At 43.9% G+C, this 18,367-nt stretch overlaps 1 protein-coding gene across 1 annotated transcript in view; it reads right to left on the bottom strand.

The window, feature by feature from the left end:
- mylka (myosin, light chain kinase a) overlaps positions 1 to 18,367 on the bottom strand; it is a 65,286-nt gene that overhangs the window by 22,592 nt on the left and 24,327 nt on the right. The window contains exons 4-16 of the mRNA XM_061227209.1: positions 17,965 to 18,013; positions 17,284 to 17,449; positions 16,506 to 16,671; positions 16,156 to 16,177; positions 15,465 to 15,985; positions 14,938 to 15,141; positions 11,158 to 11,292; positions 9,138 to 9,290; positions 4,345 to 4,485; positions 3,357 to 3,554; positions 2,838 to 3,084; positions 2,096 to 2,167; positions 981 to 1,735 (exon numbers count right to left, since the gene is read on the bottom strand). Of these exons, the coding sequence (XP_061083193.1) occupies positions 981 to 1,735; positions 2,096 to 2,167; positions 2,838 to 3,084; positions 3,357 to 3,554; positions 4,345 to 4,485; positions 9,138 to 9,290; positions 11,158 to 11,292; positions 14,938 to 15,141; positions 15,465 to 15,985; positions 16,156 to 16,177; positions 16,506 to 16,671; positions 17,284 to 17,449; positions 17,965 to 18,013 (2,829 nt within the window). The remainder of the gene's footprint in view (positions 1 to 980; positions 1,736 to 2,095; positions 2,168 to 2,837; positions 3,085 to 3,356; positions 3,555 to 4,344; positions 4,486 to 9,137; positions 9,291 to 11,157; positions 11,293 to 14,937; positions 15,142 to 15,464; positions 15,986 to 16,155; positions 16,178 to 16,505; positions 16,672 to 17,283; positions 17,450 to 17,964; positions 18,014 to 18,367) is intronic.

Below are 18,367 nucleotides of genomic sequence, written 5' to 3'. Positions count from 1 at the left end.
CTGACAATCACAGAATACTGTACTGTGTATCAATCAAATCTATCTACCTTTCTAGTGACTAGTTATAACGTGCTCACCAAGATGCATACTGGATCGCATTGTAAAAAAAAAAAAGCAAGTGGCTTAAGCATATGAATTAAAATGGCAAAGGTCTCACTGATTAATTCACATAAAGGATGAAGTACCAATAGTCTGAAACAACTGTGTAAACAAAAAAAAGGATCACGATGGGGCTGGGCTCAGGTTACACCTGTGCAGAGGACTGTCCGCAAAACACACGTCAGCCACAAGCAGTAGTACTGTCGGAGCTGAACCGTGGAGATCGAGCGCGACATCGAGCAAACGTAGCTACGCCCGAACCGAGAGGACCGGAGCACTGTGAAGCTGGAAACATTTAGGCGCATGGACTGAGCCCAGCTGCAACGCACACAGACGCACGGGCTGAATCGTTAAAGCAGAATATAACGAGGCGAGCAGCTTCGCATGCGATGCGGGAATGCCATACATCACTTCAACATGCGTGAAATGACACTGCTTGAAACAACGGAAAAAGGATTAATACTATCCATATAAAACTGTCAGGGACCAAAAGGAATTCAGACACAGGGAACCCTCTGGCTATTCTTGTGCTTTCTATTTAGGGAAGAATAAAAGAGACAGGAAATCTACACCGGCCCCTCTTTTACATGAAAACAAATACCCCAATAGGCCTATGAGGTAAAAGAGCTAAAATAATCCTGACTCTCCTATGTCAAATAATCTATTATTATGACAACACTGTCAAAGCTCTGTGAGAGAAGCAAGAGCTTACCTACAATCACTAACCTACAATTGACATTCTTACAAATAACTGCTCCAGTTTCATGAAGATAAATCTCTTTTTGTGACCAGCAATGTCATATAAACAGTGAAATCTTACATAATAACTCTAAATTCAGTGATAATAAGGTGCTGTCTGTCACTCAGTACTGGGTTCTCACCTTCATTGGACAGGACGATGAACTTGGACGCCTTGACGACTTTCCCGTCTAACGTCCAGGTAACGGTGGGCTGAGGGTCGGCGGCGACCTGGCACTGCAAGCTCAAGCACTCCCCGTCCAGCACCGCGGCGTCGCTCAGCTTCTGCGTGAAAACGGGCTGCTTCCCGATATTGTTATTTTTCTTATCGATAATCCCACCGTCCACGCAGTTGACGTCGTTCTTCAGCTTCTCCCCGGCCGTGGCCTTGGGTCCGGGGCTCTCCCCGTTGTTCTCCACGGCGGCCGGCGGCGGCTTCTTCTTGTTCCCCAGCACCGCCCTGAAGTCGGTCGGCGGGTTTTTGGCGGCTTCGCCGGCCTTCGGGGAGGGCGCCCCCGCTTTCTTGCCCAGGACGGCCCTGAAGTCCACCTGCTGCGGGCTGCTGCCCTTCCGCTCATCCTCCGGTAGCGGCTTCGGCTTCACCTGCCGCTGGAGGTTGGCCCTGAAGTCCATCTGCTCGGCGTTGAGCTCTTTCAGGTCCTCCTCGGAGACGCTCTTGGTGACGACCTTCCTGGACAGCAGGCTGCGGAAGTCCCTCTGCTCGGCCTCTTGCTGGCGGACCTGGTCCTCGCCGTGTTCCTTGGTCTCTGCGCGCCTCTTCAGGAGGCCCCTGCTGCTGCCCGAATCCTCTGCGCTGCTGCTCCTGCCGATCCTCTCGCAGGCTGCTCCTCTGTCCCGCGCTGTCCCGTCAGCTCCCTCCCAAATCTGACAAGGCTCTCTGCAGCGGCCAAAGGCGGGAGGGGGGGAAAAAACGGGGTGGTTTTAAAAGCCCCCGGCTGGCCCAGCCTACTGTCTAAAATAGGTTAATTGGAGGAATACAACTCATTGCTTTATTGCATCAGTGATGACTTCAGTGGCCTTATAAGGGCATGAGCCTAGCCCTAGAGCGTGTCTCCAGCCCCCCCTGCCTTTGAACAATGGCACAGCTGGGGGATGTAAACAGTTTCTGTGGCTTTCGGGCACGCAGCACTGGCCGATTACCTGCTTTAGAGACAGGGCAGAGCTGAGGGGGGGGAGGAGGGGTGCGTTTGTGAAGAATTTGGGGGGGTGGAGGGGGTCGCCTGAGAGGCGCACTTACGCTGAGGAAAGCTCTGAGTTCCCCTGGCTGACCAGCAGAGTGGCCACACAGCTGCAGTCTCCCACCGAGTTCCTGAGAAGAGGGGAGAAGAGGATTTAACGAGAGGAGGGGGGTGGGAAGGGGGTGCAGAGCAGGGTCACAGTGGAAAATTAAAGGAAAAGGGGATAAAATGGAGAAAAGTTTCTTTCCACAGAAAAGTCTGTCTTGCTCTGCGATCGAGAAAAGAACCAGGAATGGGGAAGAACTGCAGCACACTGCTTTCTGGGTTCTTCTTTTTTCTCTTTTTTTTTCTTATGTTTATTTTGGAATTACTTAAACTTTTAACCCCTCGGAAGCTGGGCCCCATCTTTGGGCTATTTCTGGAAAGCATTCGGCCAATCAGCACAGGTCACACCTCCTTGTGTTTACGTTAAAATGTTAAATGTGCAGGCCTTATATGGTAATAAACATATCCAGTATTCCTCCTTCCAGAGTGGGGAATACAACAGATATTAGCTTCAGATTGAACAGTTAAGAGGTCTGGGCTTTGTGTTTCACACACAGAGCTCCTCTTCACTCAGTACACAGACTGTTGCCATTAACAGTGGAAATGAACAACAGAACAGCGCATTCCTCAAGCAAATATCGATGCACTGCAGATGCAGTGGGGGACGTTGTATAACAGTTATATAATCTTAGGATCGAGGTGTCTGAGAGAGTGCATTTAACAGCGGAGTGAAAGAGCTCTAAATAGGACTCGTACTTTAGTCTGATCTCGTAGTCTCCCGCATGGTGAGGCTTCATTCTCCTGATGAGCAAGGACACCACGTCCTCCTTCTGCAGGATCTCCATTTCTTCCCCCGAGGACAGCACCCGGCCCCCCTTCAGCCACAGGAACTGCGGGGACGGGTCTCCGGCGATGGCGCAGGAGAGCAGGACATGCTGGCCCAGGCTGGCTGTCACAGACTTGGGCTTGGTGATGAACCAGGGCTGGACCCCCTCCTGAGGTTCTGAAACAGGGAACCCACCATTACTGATCTTTAACACTGATGCCTTACTGTACAGGAATACACATTTTCAGATTCATTTTATCTCGATATATACAGTATACTGTGTGTGTGTGTGTGTGTGTGTGTTTGGGGAGGCTGGTGTGTACATGTACATGTGTGTGTGCATGTGTGTGGGTGTGTGAGAGTGAGTGTATGCATGTTTATTTGTGCATGCATGTATTTGTACATACCCTGCACACGTGTGTGTCTTTGTGTGTTATGATGTGAGGTACCTTGCACAGTTAGCGTAGACTCGGTGCGAGCCACCCCACTGGCATTCCACACTTCGCAGGTGTACTTCCCAGTGTCCTCTGGGAAAACCTCCTGGATGAGCAGGCTGTACTCATTCCCCTTTTGTTCAAAATGGAAGTCCTCCGACTCCTGGATTTCTTTGCCATTGTGCAACCACACAATTTCTGGCTGGGGATTGCCTGGGACACGATGACAACATGGAACAATGGTGACATCGGTGTATGTCAACAACATTGTCAACGAGAATGGTGACATCAGTGTATAGGATAATGTTGAATTATTCTTTTTTTAAATATATATTCAGAGGTATATTTATAAGTATATATAGTATATACACACAGAATATGTAAAGGGTTGACATGAAGTTTATAAACACCACTACTTAATCTGAATTTCAACAGTACATGTTAACTATAAATAACTGGGGCTCTTCCCTTAGTTCTTGCAAGTGTACAGTTATAAATAGATTAAAATAAACAAATAAGAGCTTAAAAGACCATTGAAGGAATGTTCCAGAAAGAAGGTATGATAAACATTGTGCGGCAGTCATAGTTAATACAAGGAGACAGAGTCATAATTCTGATAACGTATCTGTCATAGACTGACAAAACTGGAACACTTCCTTGACGACAAAAAAGAAGCAAATTTTTAAGAATTATTCAAATGCGGAAATATTTTCATGAGAGTCAAGTTCTGAGTCCTGTAACTTGTGCAATGAACCAGTAATTCCTTAAAAAGGGAGCGGATGCCACCCCCCTCCCCCACCCGCAAAAGGTTATAAGTCAAAAGGAAATGTGAAAGCCAGACGCATCAGTCCGAACTAATAATGATGGGTTTGGCTTGACTGAGGAAATGCCAGTGACCAAAACAAACATGATGTTCGAAGCACAAGGAGGAGACTAATGGCTGGTTTGCAGACTGCAGAAGAAATTGTGTCGGGAAGGACACTGGTCAGAGCAAAGCCCTCACCGTTCACCTCCACCCTCATGCTGACTTGGCTCCCATCCATGACCCTCAAATCCTTCAGACCTTTGAGAAACACCGGGGCCAAGGGCCTCTTCCCTACCCCAAGGTCTGCACTGGGCTCTGTCCTTCTGGCCCTCTGCTTTTCTGAAACCAAACACAGAACATCGTGACTCATTAGTGTGACCATCCTGCAAACATTCTTTCAGGTGCCCATGTATGCACACCAGAGCAGACCCTGAGCTGGTACGTTATTTAAAACTAGATTTATAGTGTTCCGATGAAAAGTGCTTCAGGGACCCATACTTGGTCCTTTCTGATATCACCAGTGAAGAGAAGGGGCAGAGAAAAGGTTCCCAATCCATGCCATCCATTACAAGTGACACAAGAAGGCATGCTAAAAATATACCCTCTTCAAATGTACAAGTGGTACCAGTAATGCTGTCATCACACTGATAAGGATTACAACTGATATATGGTAGACAAGGGAAGAAATCTAGGTATTATATTATTTAAGATATGTAATCTTAAACAATATTTATGCAGTCATTTTAACAATGCTGAATAGACGGCATACTTAAATGCACTCTGTAGAGCTTTAATGGATTCCTAATGCATGGAGGACAAACAAGAAGTAACAGACTGCCTTGAATATAAAAGCCCTCAGCATTTCTCCTGGGAGATGTGGTCTGAAATAAAATAATCACATGGGAAAGTACAGGAGATTCTAGCTTGAAATCAGCTCTCAAATCTCTAATGACAAAACGCATGGTATACAGTTCCGTGGAAAAGTCATTCTTCATTGATGAAAGTTGTAGAGTTATGGTACCACCTGGGACCTGTTCCAAAAACCTTTGTTATAGAGCAAGACATCCAACACTATTATTACCACAATGGCTGCTATGACAACAAATTGTATACACATACTAGTTCTGTCACACGCTGTATATTATGAGCCACAAACCACAGTTATTGGAAATATAGAGGGGGGAGGGGTATATGTGCCATTATCAAAAAAATACTTTAATAAAATATAGGTTTTTTATTTCAGTTTGTGGATTAAGCTTTGATTGTATGCATGTAGCACAATGGGTACAATAATAAGGTGAATCACACTTGTGTTTCTTACAGTTTCTGCTGTTCAATTTGCAGAATAACCACAAAAAGAGCTCCAATCTAATGTGACTGGGAATCACACAGTGAAATAGAAAGTAGGATGATGAAATCAAAATCAAACATGATGACATGGAACGACAACCCTTGGCAAAACAACCTAATAATAGATCTGTGACTGGAGATGGTGAATTAAGGACACTTTACACTGATTAGACAACCATCTAAACTGCCATTGTTTAAATATTTGTATATGGATATGAAGATCAGGTTGTGGTTTCACAACTCAAATAAATGCAATGCAATCTACATTTTATGATGACTTCAAACCAATGTGGATTTCCACAATCCACTGTAAATAACTGTACTTGGATTTTGGTTGGTGCAGGTTCCCAGAATCCAACATGCAAGGCTAATCTGATGAGGGCCAAGACGGGGTTTGACTTTGGAGGATGTTTGGAGGGTCAACATCCAAGACTGCAAGCTATGAGAACACTGACTCAAAGTCATGGATTTTCAAATTATATTTTTTGTGATGGGGCTTTGCACATTGTATGCTCAAAACACACAAACAGACTTTTAAAAAATCTTAATGGCAGCAACTGGCGTCAATTAATGCAAGCAACAGCTATCCATTAGATAGCGAAGCAATACAGGCAAAAAAATAAGATGACTGAAAGCTTTCTTTTGTTGACTGAACAATTTCATTGAAATATGGAGGAGTATTTAGCTCATGTTAACAGCACCCTGAGAAAGAACAAAAGTACGAGTTGCCCTTATATCCATTCTCACAGGTCCCCGTTTACCATGTATGGTGCTTGGTGATACGTAGCGGGCCCTTAGGATTAATAAATCTAGCCCTCAGGACGTCAGGACCCCGCTCGCAGAACCAAACAGGCCGGACGCAGCATTTTCCTAAACACTCGCAGTGTCTGTATACATACCCATCATACCTCAGGGGGGATCCAAGACTCAATGCAATATCTTTCCACCAGGGCACTTCAAACAGGGTCTCACTAATGCAGTCTCAGACCACCGTGATCAGAACAGCCTTTTCTAACAGTTTACACATCAGCCGAGACAAGAATCAAGCCTTTCTGTGACAAAGCTTCTTAATCCCTCCAATTTCAACACCCACAGCGCATTTAGAAATGGCGCTCAAGCAAAAATATTGGTAGCACAAAGAGGAAACAATAAGATGCAGTTATAATACTCAGTGTTCAATCTGAAATGAAATAAAACATGCTACACTGAGAAATTATTTCTCTACGATTATAACCACAGACAAAACTTCAGGATTTCACTTCCCATACTGACCAAGATGTCATTGACAGTTAGTAGCTGGCGTAGCCCCAAAACGGCTGCTTTCCTAACACGTTCAAGTAGCTCGTAAAAAACCTCATTTGTGCAATAAAACATTGCACAACAGGCTTTCGAGAAATATTGACAAAAATATTTTTCTCCCACACTTTGGATTAGGGACCTAATTTTCTTCCACATATCAATAAGCGTCAAACGATACTGCAGGACCACTTAACCGCAAGGGCTGATGTTAAACCGCTCATTTTCATCTTCACAGATTTAGAGCAATACTCCTAGAACCTCCTTTATTTTAAGAGCTAACCCCTTCTTCACATTCCGAACACCCACGGAGGCTGAACTTCCGAGCGAATCTTCCCCCTAGAACTAATAGGAGACAGTTAATCAGATTTATGAGGATGTCAATCTGTGGAAACATGCTCGGTTCTCACACAGCACAGACACAGTCCATACTCAACGCTGACTGTGCGTGCTCACTGTTCTTCCCATTAAATGAATACACCCCCCTCATTCTGCGCAATAATATCCTTACTTCATAAGGGAATATTTGCTTTGGTGACATTTACAGTGCAAACTGTTAGATTCTGCTTCGATAGTAACCTGTTTTCCGTGCTTGTCATTGTTAAAGTCTCCTGATGAGATGAAACCTTTGAAAATAAATACTGTATATTAAAAAATAATAAATAAAGCACAGGGATTCCCCAAAGCAGTGGTTCTGGGAATGTATGTATTCTATTACGTATACATCTCTCAGAAAATATTTATAACCTTGGGAAAGATTTGCGTGCCAATAAATGCTACAGTATGTCTCCAGTCACTCCATCTGTACGTAGTGAGGTTGTTTACCCTGCTGGATCCGCAGGGTAGGAACATGGTGGCACGAGGGTGACGGTAGCCTCAATGCCCCTAAAAAGGCTGCTTTTTCACGGGGCACACGAGGAGATATGGAAAATGGCTCATCGCCAGAGTTTGTGTCTCCCCTGCCTGAACGAAAACAGAGAATCGAGACTGACACGAAAAAAAAAAAAAAAATGAACCAAAGAGATGGGACCTGGAATCAGAACAAAAATCTTCTGAAATCTTCAAAAATCTACGACATTGCTGTACCTGTCTGCATGTTTCATAACCTTTTATTTAACATGTATTTCATTGCATAATTGAATAATAATAAGACAGTATCAAGCTGTACATGGGTGTTAAAAATGTCCAGCGGGTTAGCAACACTACATATGGGGAGAATAATGAGAACTGAACTGAGGCACTGACTCAAGGCCTGCTCCTTTCTCCTCAGTCAGTTGGACCCTTTCCTACTTTTTCTGCTTTACCCAGCTCCACCCCCAAACCCCATCTGCCTGCATGGACTCAGTTATGATGAGCAGAATTGTCTGCTAGTACATTCTCACATTACCCCGGCCACATAGCTGAATTAACTTCACAACTGAGCCTTGGGTCTGTCCATAATTACTGTCGGGCTTTCTACCCTGAACGTGACGCAGTAGAAATTCAACCAAGACGGCCGATCAGACAGCAGGGACAAATTACCCTGGCGACAGTAGGGATAGTGAGGAAAACACCACAGAGTATGAAGAAACTTTAAACAAATAGAAAATGTAAACCAGTTAAAGGCTCTGTTTGGTGTAGAAGGCATGCGAGGACTCTGTGTGGGAAAAACGATGGTATTTCACATTTTGCTCCAGTGAAGATGACCCCTGCCACAAAAAAGTCAGCCGAGAAAAAAAAGAGGATGTTTCCTTTAATAATACCCCAAGACATCTGTTCAGCCTTAAAATAACACCGCAAAAAGAAGAATTCACTTATGACAAGAAAGCCATAAGTCGGCTCAGAAAAATACATTTCTGTTGCCTTTCTAATGAAAATGTAAGCATATTTAACATTATTTGTGTCAGGTTTATGCTCAGTATGGCGACAGGGGTCATGGCCTCGGCCATTACAATGTTTGAAAGGAAGCTATAGATCACTCATTATACAAGCGCCTATTACTAGTGCCACTGAGTTCAACCGTAACTCATCCTGGTATGGTTCACTATCGCAATCATTAGGCAGTGTGACATTTTGTACGATATTATTTCCACATTTCACTTCAGAGGTATACTGACAAACTATCTGACTGTATTGTACATATACAATGCAGTGCGTAAGTATATGAACAGTGAGGCATTTTTTGTTGTTTTGCCTCTGTTCTTCAGCACATTGGATTTGGCGATGAATATGAGGTGAAAGTGCAGACTGTCAGCTTTAACTTAAGGGCATGCATATCCCGTGACACACTACAGTCCCTTTGGGAGAAAGGGGACCGAACTGAGATGTAATGTGATGTAATTGGAGACTGAGTGAGGGCAGTTCACCTTTAATGGTCACCCGCGCCGTGCACGTCGCTCTGCCGAGGCTGTTCTCCGCCACGCACGCGTACGAGCCGTCGTCCTCCGGCAGGGCGTCCAGAACCGTCAGCTTCGCCACACCGTTCTCAAACGAGGCGTGTGTATACGGCACGGGTTTGTCTGAAGCAGGGGATAACATGTCACACACACAGAGTTACAAAATAAAGCACAAAGCAAAAGGTTTCCGATCCCCTCGTCAACTGTAGTATGTCAGAGACATATCCCCAAGTGTACGGACACATCGCAATACTGCAGGTGTAAATACAGATACGTCTTGCATCATCTGAAAAGGCAAATTACAGACACATCAGCAAGTGAACACATACGTCATTTGCCTAATCACTGGTTATGCATAATCACAATGTGCCTGCATCACTGTAATTCTGCATTTATAGAAACATTTACAGTAGGATGAAACATTGGCATACTGTTTGTATCCTGCTGCATGGAAACAAATGGCACATTACTTGAATAACACCTTCAAAAAGGAGGTTGTGAGCTGAGAGCCGGGAACCAATACCTCAACCCATTTCAAACTGCCTGCCACCCTGTTTCAAGAAAGGCTTTAGCTGTGAACTCCAGCGGTAGCTTTTCCCCCTTCACAATCAGGCAGAGGGATTCAAGGGGGAGAAGCTCAGATGTCTTCTGGTAGAGAACAAACACTGGCCAAGCCTGGCTGGGTGTAATGTTTCAGGAGACGGCAATGCATGTTTTTCCTTTATATGGGCTCTCAGGCCTCATATTTGTTTAATCGCTCTGGCTGGACGAAGGGACCATGAATCTGTGCTCCGTTCCCTAGGAGATGCCCGACTCATTCTTCTTCCTCGTTTCTTTCGGCCATTTACTGGAACCGACGATCCAGCCCAGCCCTCACCCAGAGAACCAACATAGCTCAGACTGGGAGACTGAAATAACTTTAAGCGGAACTAAAATGAATCCTTAAGTTCCAGCGCATGCCATTTCTTGCGTTATTAGTCTGGATCTTTTCCAAAATATGTTAAGAGGGGGTTTTAGTGGAGTCAACCTAATACATCAGGCTTGCAGTTATTTTCTCTGCATGGGGGGGTTTGGGCATTATGGTTACTTTGTTTGGTTCCAGTGGCGTGGTTAGTCTCTCTCTTCCTTGATCAGGAGAACTCCTTCAGGATAAACAGTGATTGCATATGCCCAATTTCCCTCAGCTGTCGAACACACATGAAACATTGTGAAAGAAGCAAACTCTACGCTGAGGAGGAAAACATGTGCACGTATTGCTTCCTTTAAAGGTCGTTTCCTGTGTTTTTATGGGATGTTTACAACATGAAGTATCTCAGATTAAACTTTCTAGCACAGCTACGACTGGAAGAAGACCCAGGTCTCAAACACCATGGACAAACTAGCAAAAACCTACTTAATTATTCCACTGAACAGATACCATATGAACTAGGGGTTTTCAACCTTTTCTGTTGCAGGGAAAAATTTTATTCACCCTGGTTACTTACAAAAATATTTATTTCACTCTCTGCTTTTTCAAGCTATCAAGTACCCCTGGTGCACCTAAGACCCCTAGACCCTGCTGATGAGGTGCTGTCAAAATGTAAAAATATCCAGTTCTTCGTGGACTTACTACAGAGACATTCAGCCCTTTGTCTTGGACCAGACTTGTATAGTGATAGCTCTCTGGTAGGTCTCCAACTGGGTGAAAAAGCAACAGAAGTGACTCTATACATTTGGCCTTTCCGGCAGCCTTTGCCGCTGTCAAAAAACTAAAACTGTACCATTTTAATCAATAAAGATTAATGTAGTGACCTGAATTAAACAAAGAAAGTTTTGTTTTAATGAACAAAATGGAGTACTTTTGCACTTCACCCATAGTAGTGCAGTTAAAGCATAAGGAGGCAAAAAAAAATTAGGATTATTGTCGCCATCTGCTGGTCAGATGAAAAAAGTACATGATAGCAAGAGGGTGTCATGGAGTCTATGATAACAGGGGCATGTGGTCACTCACCATTCAGGAGCCAGTTAACCTGTGGCACTGGCTCTCCCTCCACAGTGCACTGCAGAATGAAATCCTGGCCCTCGCTCACAGTGCAGTCTTCCAACTCACTGCTGAAAACTGGGGCCCGGCCTTCTAGCTTCGGACCTGGAGTGGCAAACGTACAATCAGACTCTGAAAACAAAGTATGCACTGGTATACATTGTTTTCCTACACAACTAAATCTGCTCTTCTATACCATCTTATACTGCTCCTCTGCATGATCTCATACTTTTCTCCTATACCATTATCTCAGAATGTTCTTTTATATCATTCTCTCATTATACCCTTCTATACCATGATCTTGTATACCATCATTAGGGATTTGAGCCTGTATGGCTAAACCCCTATTGTTTTCCTATCTCTCTGTGTGCATATCCTCAACTTCCTGTGAAATGGTAAATTGTAAATATTCGAGACTCGCCACACATCACAAATGTGTGAAATACAGAGAAATTAAAATATGAACTGAAAGCCACATGGGGGTGCTATAGTCCAAAGTTCAAATATGAGCCCTTTTTAAGGTCGTAATCGCCACGATTTGTTCAATTCACACCAAATTGCAGTATAGTTTATACCGGTTACATTAATGACATACTTTAAAATGACAGATAATTCCTAAAATCTGAAGCAGGGGTGTGACATCACAATGGATTAAATGTCATGCCAAATGAAAGAATGAAGTCTCAGGCACATATTTTGTATTCATTACATTTTCATATCTTATTTCAGTACAGAGTAAGTAGAGGGTGTGCACTCGTGACAATTTGCCCCATCCTCAAAACAGCAGAATACTGGCACGTAACAGTTGTTGTCTACTGTATATCTGACTAACTTTTCGGAGTCAGATTCACAGTTCTGGCTCATATACATTGCCTGGCCTTGGGTACAGACATCAATTTGATTGTCAGACTCAGCTAAAAGACTTGCGTGGTCCAGGGATATTTCTCCCCATTGGGGAGTTTTTTTTTGTGCTTGCTATTTTGGGGTTCAGACCTGGTGTTTTCACCATTTTTTGCCCTTCTGTTACTCTATCTTTGTGACAGTCATCTGTAAAAAGTGCAAAACAAATCAAATCAATTGAATACTACACCATTTTACTACCCGATTGTTCTATACCATTATCTCTGCCATTCTTCCTGATCATTATTTCATACTACTTAACTGCACCATTATATAACACTGCTGTACAGATTTATCAAACTGCTTTCTACCCCAAATATCCAACACTGCTGTTTGACTCACATGGGACTCAAACCACAGCCACCCTTATGAGTTTCCTAAACTGCCCTAACCCATATCCTTAATCTTTAAATGTTTGACTCCTAGGCAAACCTCTCTAATTGGGAGGAGACTGTTTTCAGAGGCCTCCGAGTTGCACTTACAGTAAGCGATTGTCATTTGTGGGGGTGGGGGGGTGGGGTTCAGTTTACTGTGACTGAGCTGGCAGGCTTCCACAGCTAATTCACTCACTGGCTTTGCGACTAGGGTGCCCACACAAAATGGAATAACTAGCGGCACTGAGAAAATGGAGGGTCGATCGTCAGATAGAGAGGCATAAACATTCCCAAACAAAGTCTGCTATCAGAAAACATCGGCGCTGTTGTTGTGGCGCTGCAGCGAATCCCCCAAAATATTTAACTGGCAAGCCCGCTATCTCTCATCTTCACCTCAGGTTAAATACAAAAGCAGATCTGGCCCGAAGTTCAAAGACATCTAAAATCCAGCTCCAACTGCACTCCATGATTTCCATGATAACTCACTCAGTAACAAAAATCAGAATTATTATAAAAGACATCTGTGAATGTAACATACTTACCTCCACCAGCTGTGTAATGTCAATGATTGTTTCATTTGATATCTTATTTGTGCGCAGTAATGTATTATTTATTCTTAATATTGCCCAGAACATTTGTTTTCTAATGTTAATTTCTCAATACTTTAGTTACACTGAATATCAGTTTGCATGAATAGGTAACGTTTACATTTTTTCACAAAATGCACTAAATGCTTGTCAGGACTTCGTTGTTTTTGAAAGACTGATTTTTTGATTACCATTCCTTCCAGCTTCACAAATAATTGTCAAGACAAGTGCCACTGACTCCATGTGAAACTGGAGTGTGAATGTCTCCTGTGAATCTTAAGGTTCTAAGGTAATAAATAATATATTATTAATATATTTTGGGAGGAGCTGGTATGGAATACAGACTAGAAAAATGAATTTGCTTCTATTTGTTATATACAAGCAATTGAAAAAAAATACTATTAACATTTCTTCTTGAAATCTTGCATAATATTATCATAGTAATAATAACAACAGTCACAGTCTGTCACAGCACCTCAAAAACACATTCCTTAATTAATCTGATAGACTGCAGATATGGTTTCCACCAGTAGGTGGCAGCAGTCAGTGGCATGCTTCACATTGTTGGGTGGCCTTGAATACAGTCTTGCATTCATAAACTACACTTGAGTCTACACACTTCACACACAATCCGCCATATGCCATAGACCATGTAATAATGCAATAAGCATGAACTATGCTATGGAGCATAGCTGGAATTCAACACTTGTATTGATCTATTTATCTTTTTTAATGAGCAATAGGAGAAGACTGCCATTCTCCATAATAGACTTTCTTGCAATTAAACCAATATATCCAGGCTTATTAATGAGAGCAAACGGGTGTGTTGAGATGCACATAAATCATTAATCTAATTCAAAACTCCTAACATATTCAGTACTCCATTCAATCTTTTAAATAGTCATTGAATAACCATTAATCTTCATTTGCCAGAGTTGTTGTTAAAACCTGATATCATATCAAGGCATTTCACAAAGCCAATATTGCTTCAACATGCTTAAACTAACAGTAAGCCGGTGCAGGCATGTCAAAGCAGTCCTGGAAAATAGCGTAATTCCCCTATGTGTTCAGTTAACATCCAGCGCCATTTTGAATTTAATTGCAGGAACCACAAGAGCCACATAAATTGTGAGGTGCTGCAGGGCTACACACTCTGACCTGTAGGTTACTGACCTGAAAATGATTGATTATTATTTCTGAGCAATGATTTCACTGTCCAAGACTAGTAGAATTCAGATTCTGAGATATTGCATACTACTGTCCCCTCCAGCTCATAAGATTATTTTGGACTGAATTCAACAGGTCATGTCTAGACCCTCACCAATGACCTACACATTGTTAATATGATATGTCATATTAACAATGAGTGTAATCGGCTCCTACAATTTCAAGGCCGCCTGTTATTGCAGAATTTCGCTTGCGTGAAAGAACAGTACCCGAACGCCACTCGCAAAATACCACACGGGTCAGATGAAGACACAGTCTAGTCCATGCTGTTTGTGCCACCATGAAGCTCTGGATAGAGGCTAAACAGTGCTGCTACACTGCGTCCAGGTTCAAGAAGCCCTGAACTCCACAGCATAATCTCAGTCCATCTATGACTTAAAGCTACACAGCCTCAGGCTCCCTCTTACACGATGGAGCTTGTGAATTTCTATAAGGGCTACTATTTTTGGTCCGACACAGATTACCAGTTAGTGCCTCTCCCCGGATAAGACTGATGTTGAAGGCTACAATACTAGTGAAAATGTGATGCATCTATAGCGAATGCTACAGTGTTTTGTTTGTTGTTGATGAAAGAGTGATGATGGAATGGCCCATTTTGAATGGATGGAATAAGTTGCGTATTGATCGAACATTCAGGTGTTTAAACAGGTGGTCGGACTTACTGCTGACGCTGAGCGTCCAGGAAGCAGATGCCGTTCCTCTGCTGTTATTGGCTGCGCATCCGTACGCCCCGCCCTGCTCTTTCCGGACTCCCTCCAGGGAAAGGAGGTGGGCGTCTCCCCGCTGCTGCATCTTAATCCCCGCCCCCGCACTCAGACTCCGCCCATCTTTAGTCCAGCTGACCGCAGGTGCTGGAGAACCCGACACTGTGTGTGCGTATGTGTGTGTGTGTGTGTGTGTGTGTGCGTGTGTGAGCGAGTGTGTGTGTGTGGGGGCAGAGAAGAACAGGCAGAGGGAAAGGGCAGGGGTTATGAGCACATAAAAGGTAACCGACAAAAATGACTGATAAAAAATGCAATGCTACTTAGACACTGGCTGTGTATAAGGGGTCAGGTGAGGCCATGTTACTGAAAAGTTGTCAAATGTATAGCCACAACATTGCACCTACATTATGAAAACGTTTTGTGTTAACTGAAAGGGCGACAGTTTTTTGAGAGCCATAAAATATGGATAAGTGCGTGTCAGTTACCTTTGCATTCGAATACAACACTTTCCCCCTCCGAAACATCCTGGCTCATGGGGTGAGCGTCTAACTTGGGGGCGGATCCCGACGCGTCCAACCGGCTCTCTCTGCCGAACCGCTTGGCCGTGGCGGGGGGCTGCGGAGACTCGGCGGGCGTTTGGGCCGCTCTGGCGGCGGGCTGGTTCTCCACCGACCCCACCCCTGTCCGCTGCACCTTGGCACTGCCGGGGAGCTGGGGCCCAGGCCTACTGATGGCCTTCAGGGTGATGGAGCTGGTGGCTCTCTGCGGAGACGCGGCCCCCCTCTGGGGCTCCGGTCTGGGGGACGGGGCTGTCTCCAGCGTCCTCTCCTCCACCCTCATCTCCACCGCGTCGGGCGCCCTCGTCTCTCCTGTCGTGTCCGCCCTCTCCTTCGCCTTGCCCGGTTTCTGCTCAGCTAGCACCCCGTTGCTCGCGCTCTCGATGGTAAGAGGCTCCGGCGTCTTTGGGAGAGGGGTGACTGCAACCGGCAGATTTACGCCGCGTTGGCTGGAGAGAAACACATTATAACCGATGACATTTTCTAGGCACAGTATTTAACAGCTGCTTGAGTCTGCCAGGGAGCAATGAGATAAAACAGTCAAATTTATGGGACATCAGTTTTAGTTAGACTCTGCTGCTGTAATTCTGTAGAGGGAATTATTCACGGATCTACTTACATGCTTGATTCAGAAGCTGAACCTGAAAGAAACAGAAAATGCTCAATAGCTTTCTGGGGCACAGCATAGAACAATAATCTGAGTAATCAAGTGACCACCAGCAGTGGTTACTATATTTTGAGAAAAATGTACAAAGAGCTGTAATTTATACACAGTTCACTCCATATGGACATACATACCCTAAGAAATGTGGTCAGCTTTAAGGTACATCCACATTCTAATGTCTTTCAGATTGCATGTCATATTACATAGTGAATTTAAAGTTCAATAAATGCATGAGGTACCAGTGGCCAGTGGTTAAGAGCAATGGAAGCTGAGAAGATCTGTGATTGGTGGATTGGCGTGTATACCCTGCATGATGAGTTCTGCCGTTGCCATGGCTTTTCCGGCACTGTTGACCACAGAGCAGGTATACATTCCGGCGTCTTCTGTGTGAACGTCACGGATCTCCAGGAAGTGGATCCCCGATTTTTCAAACATGCTGAGGCGCCCCCCGTCCTGCAGCTCCACATCCCCCTGGGAGCAGTAGCAGGTACAGGGGTGTGTGAGGTGGACACTGTGGCTGGCTCCACTCAGGTAACATTCAGCGCCATTTTGAATTTACCGTTGCCATAAGATCCACATTAATCGTTTAAAAGTTTGACGAAAGAATCTCCCATTCACCTCTGGCAGCAATCATACCACCCTGCACTCTACTCAAACTGAAGCTATGCAGGTGTGAGATGGGTTAGTGTACAGATATGAAAGAGGTATCGATGAGCCTGTAGGGGGCACCCTTCTCTCTGGAGTAAATAAGATTCCTCAGTTGTGTGAAAGAGACACTGTGCTATAGGAGGTGCTGTTCTATAATACACTATTAAACTGAGATTCTGATGCATTTACTACAATGTCCATTACATTCTTCAAAAGAGCAGGGGTGTAAATCCTGGTGTCCTGGTAGTATTTAAACACAAACAATCACTCTCTGCTGACATCTTATTGGCTTTACAATGCTTTGCAGCATTCCTTACTCAGTGTGCCTCCTCCAGCTTATTACTGCAAATAAAAGTTATCAGTTAACCTGCCTGTTTAAATGAACATAAAAATAACAATTATGAAAAGGCTTCCCTCATTTTCGTGACAACTTACCCTGAGCCACATGACTTGGGGCTGGGGCCGCCCTGTGATCTTGGCTGAGAATTTGCCGGTCTGTCCCGTCTTCAGGAAGAGGCGCGAGGGCTTGGTCACAAATTTCGGGGGACTCTCCCCCCAGATACTGGGCCTGTTCTCCACTGAAGCCACTCCCAGCCGCCCCCTGGAATTGTGGGAAGGATAATGCCACAAATGACATCAAGCGCATAGAATGTGTCTGTTAAACATAAAAGCACAAAACAATCAGTTGGATAAACAAATTCAGCCCGACTGATGACCTCATGATAAGATTCTCCAAAGAGTTGCTCTGAGGACAGAGATAGGAACTCAGGTCCCTTCTATGGCTAGTTCAGAGAAAAACACAGGCTCCAGTTGACCAGAGATAAACTTTAAAACGAAGATAAGGTGACAACTTATGTGAGATTATACATACATTGTTACATTTTTCACAAGCTTTATTGATATGCAGGAAATAAAACAGATGGCTGACGAAAGCCTGACAAGAATTCACAAGACTACTCCGACTGTGACTAATATTTAATTACAAAAATGAAGCGTTTATCATGCCCTTTGTGAATATTGACAATAGAACTGCATAAAAGATGAGATCCAACTGTAATACTGTAATACATTCACATTGGCCATTCAGTGTTTGGACAGTAGGGAAAGCAGCCTTACCCAGCAGTTCTACTGGATGATGGAAGGCTATATTTGTTCCCAGGCCTCCCTGTTTGTGGTGGAAAATATGCATATTATTAAAAGACAAAAATACATGCAAATGAATAACACAGGACATTTTTACATTTTAGTCATTTGCCAGACACTTTTAATCCAAAGCGACTTCCAAGTGCATAGGTTCTGCCACATTTAAAGCATCAAATCCATAACAATTAAAATACACGTGAAGGGCTGTTCTAAACAAAAAGACAACAGTCAGACTGTTTTTAAAAATAGACTGTAAGATCATTGCAAACACATACACTGCCAAAAGTTAATGTTCCGCGTGGGCCTAAACTACAGTTGGAGCATTCTCCATCTGTTTAGGCTCGTGTTTTATTGAGGCTGAAGTACTAAGGATGTT

The sequence above is a fragment of the Conger conger genome, chromosome 17 (genome assembly GCF_963514075.1).
Source record: "Conger conger chromosome 17, fConCon1.1, whole genome shotgun sequence".
Classification (NCBI taxonomy): domain Eukaryota; kingdom Metazoa; phylum Chordata; class Actinopteri; order Anguilliformes; family Congridae; genus Conger; species Conger conger.
The sequence above is the reverse complement of the archived record's forward strand: the minus strand, read 5'-3'. Positions and strand labels throughout refer to the sequence as shown.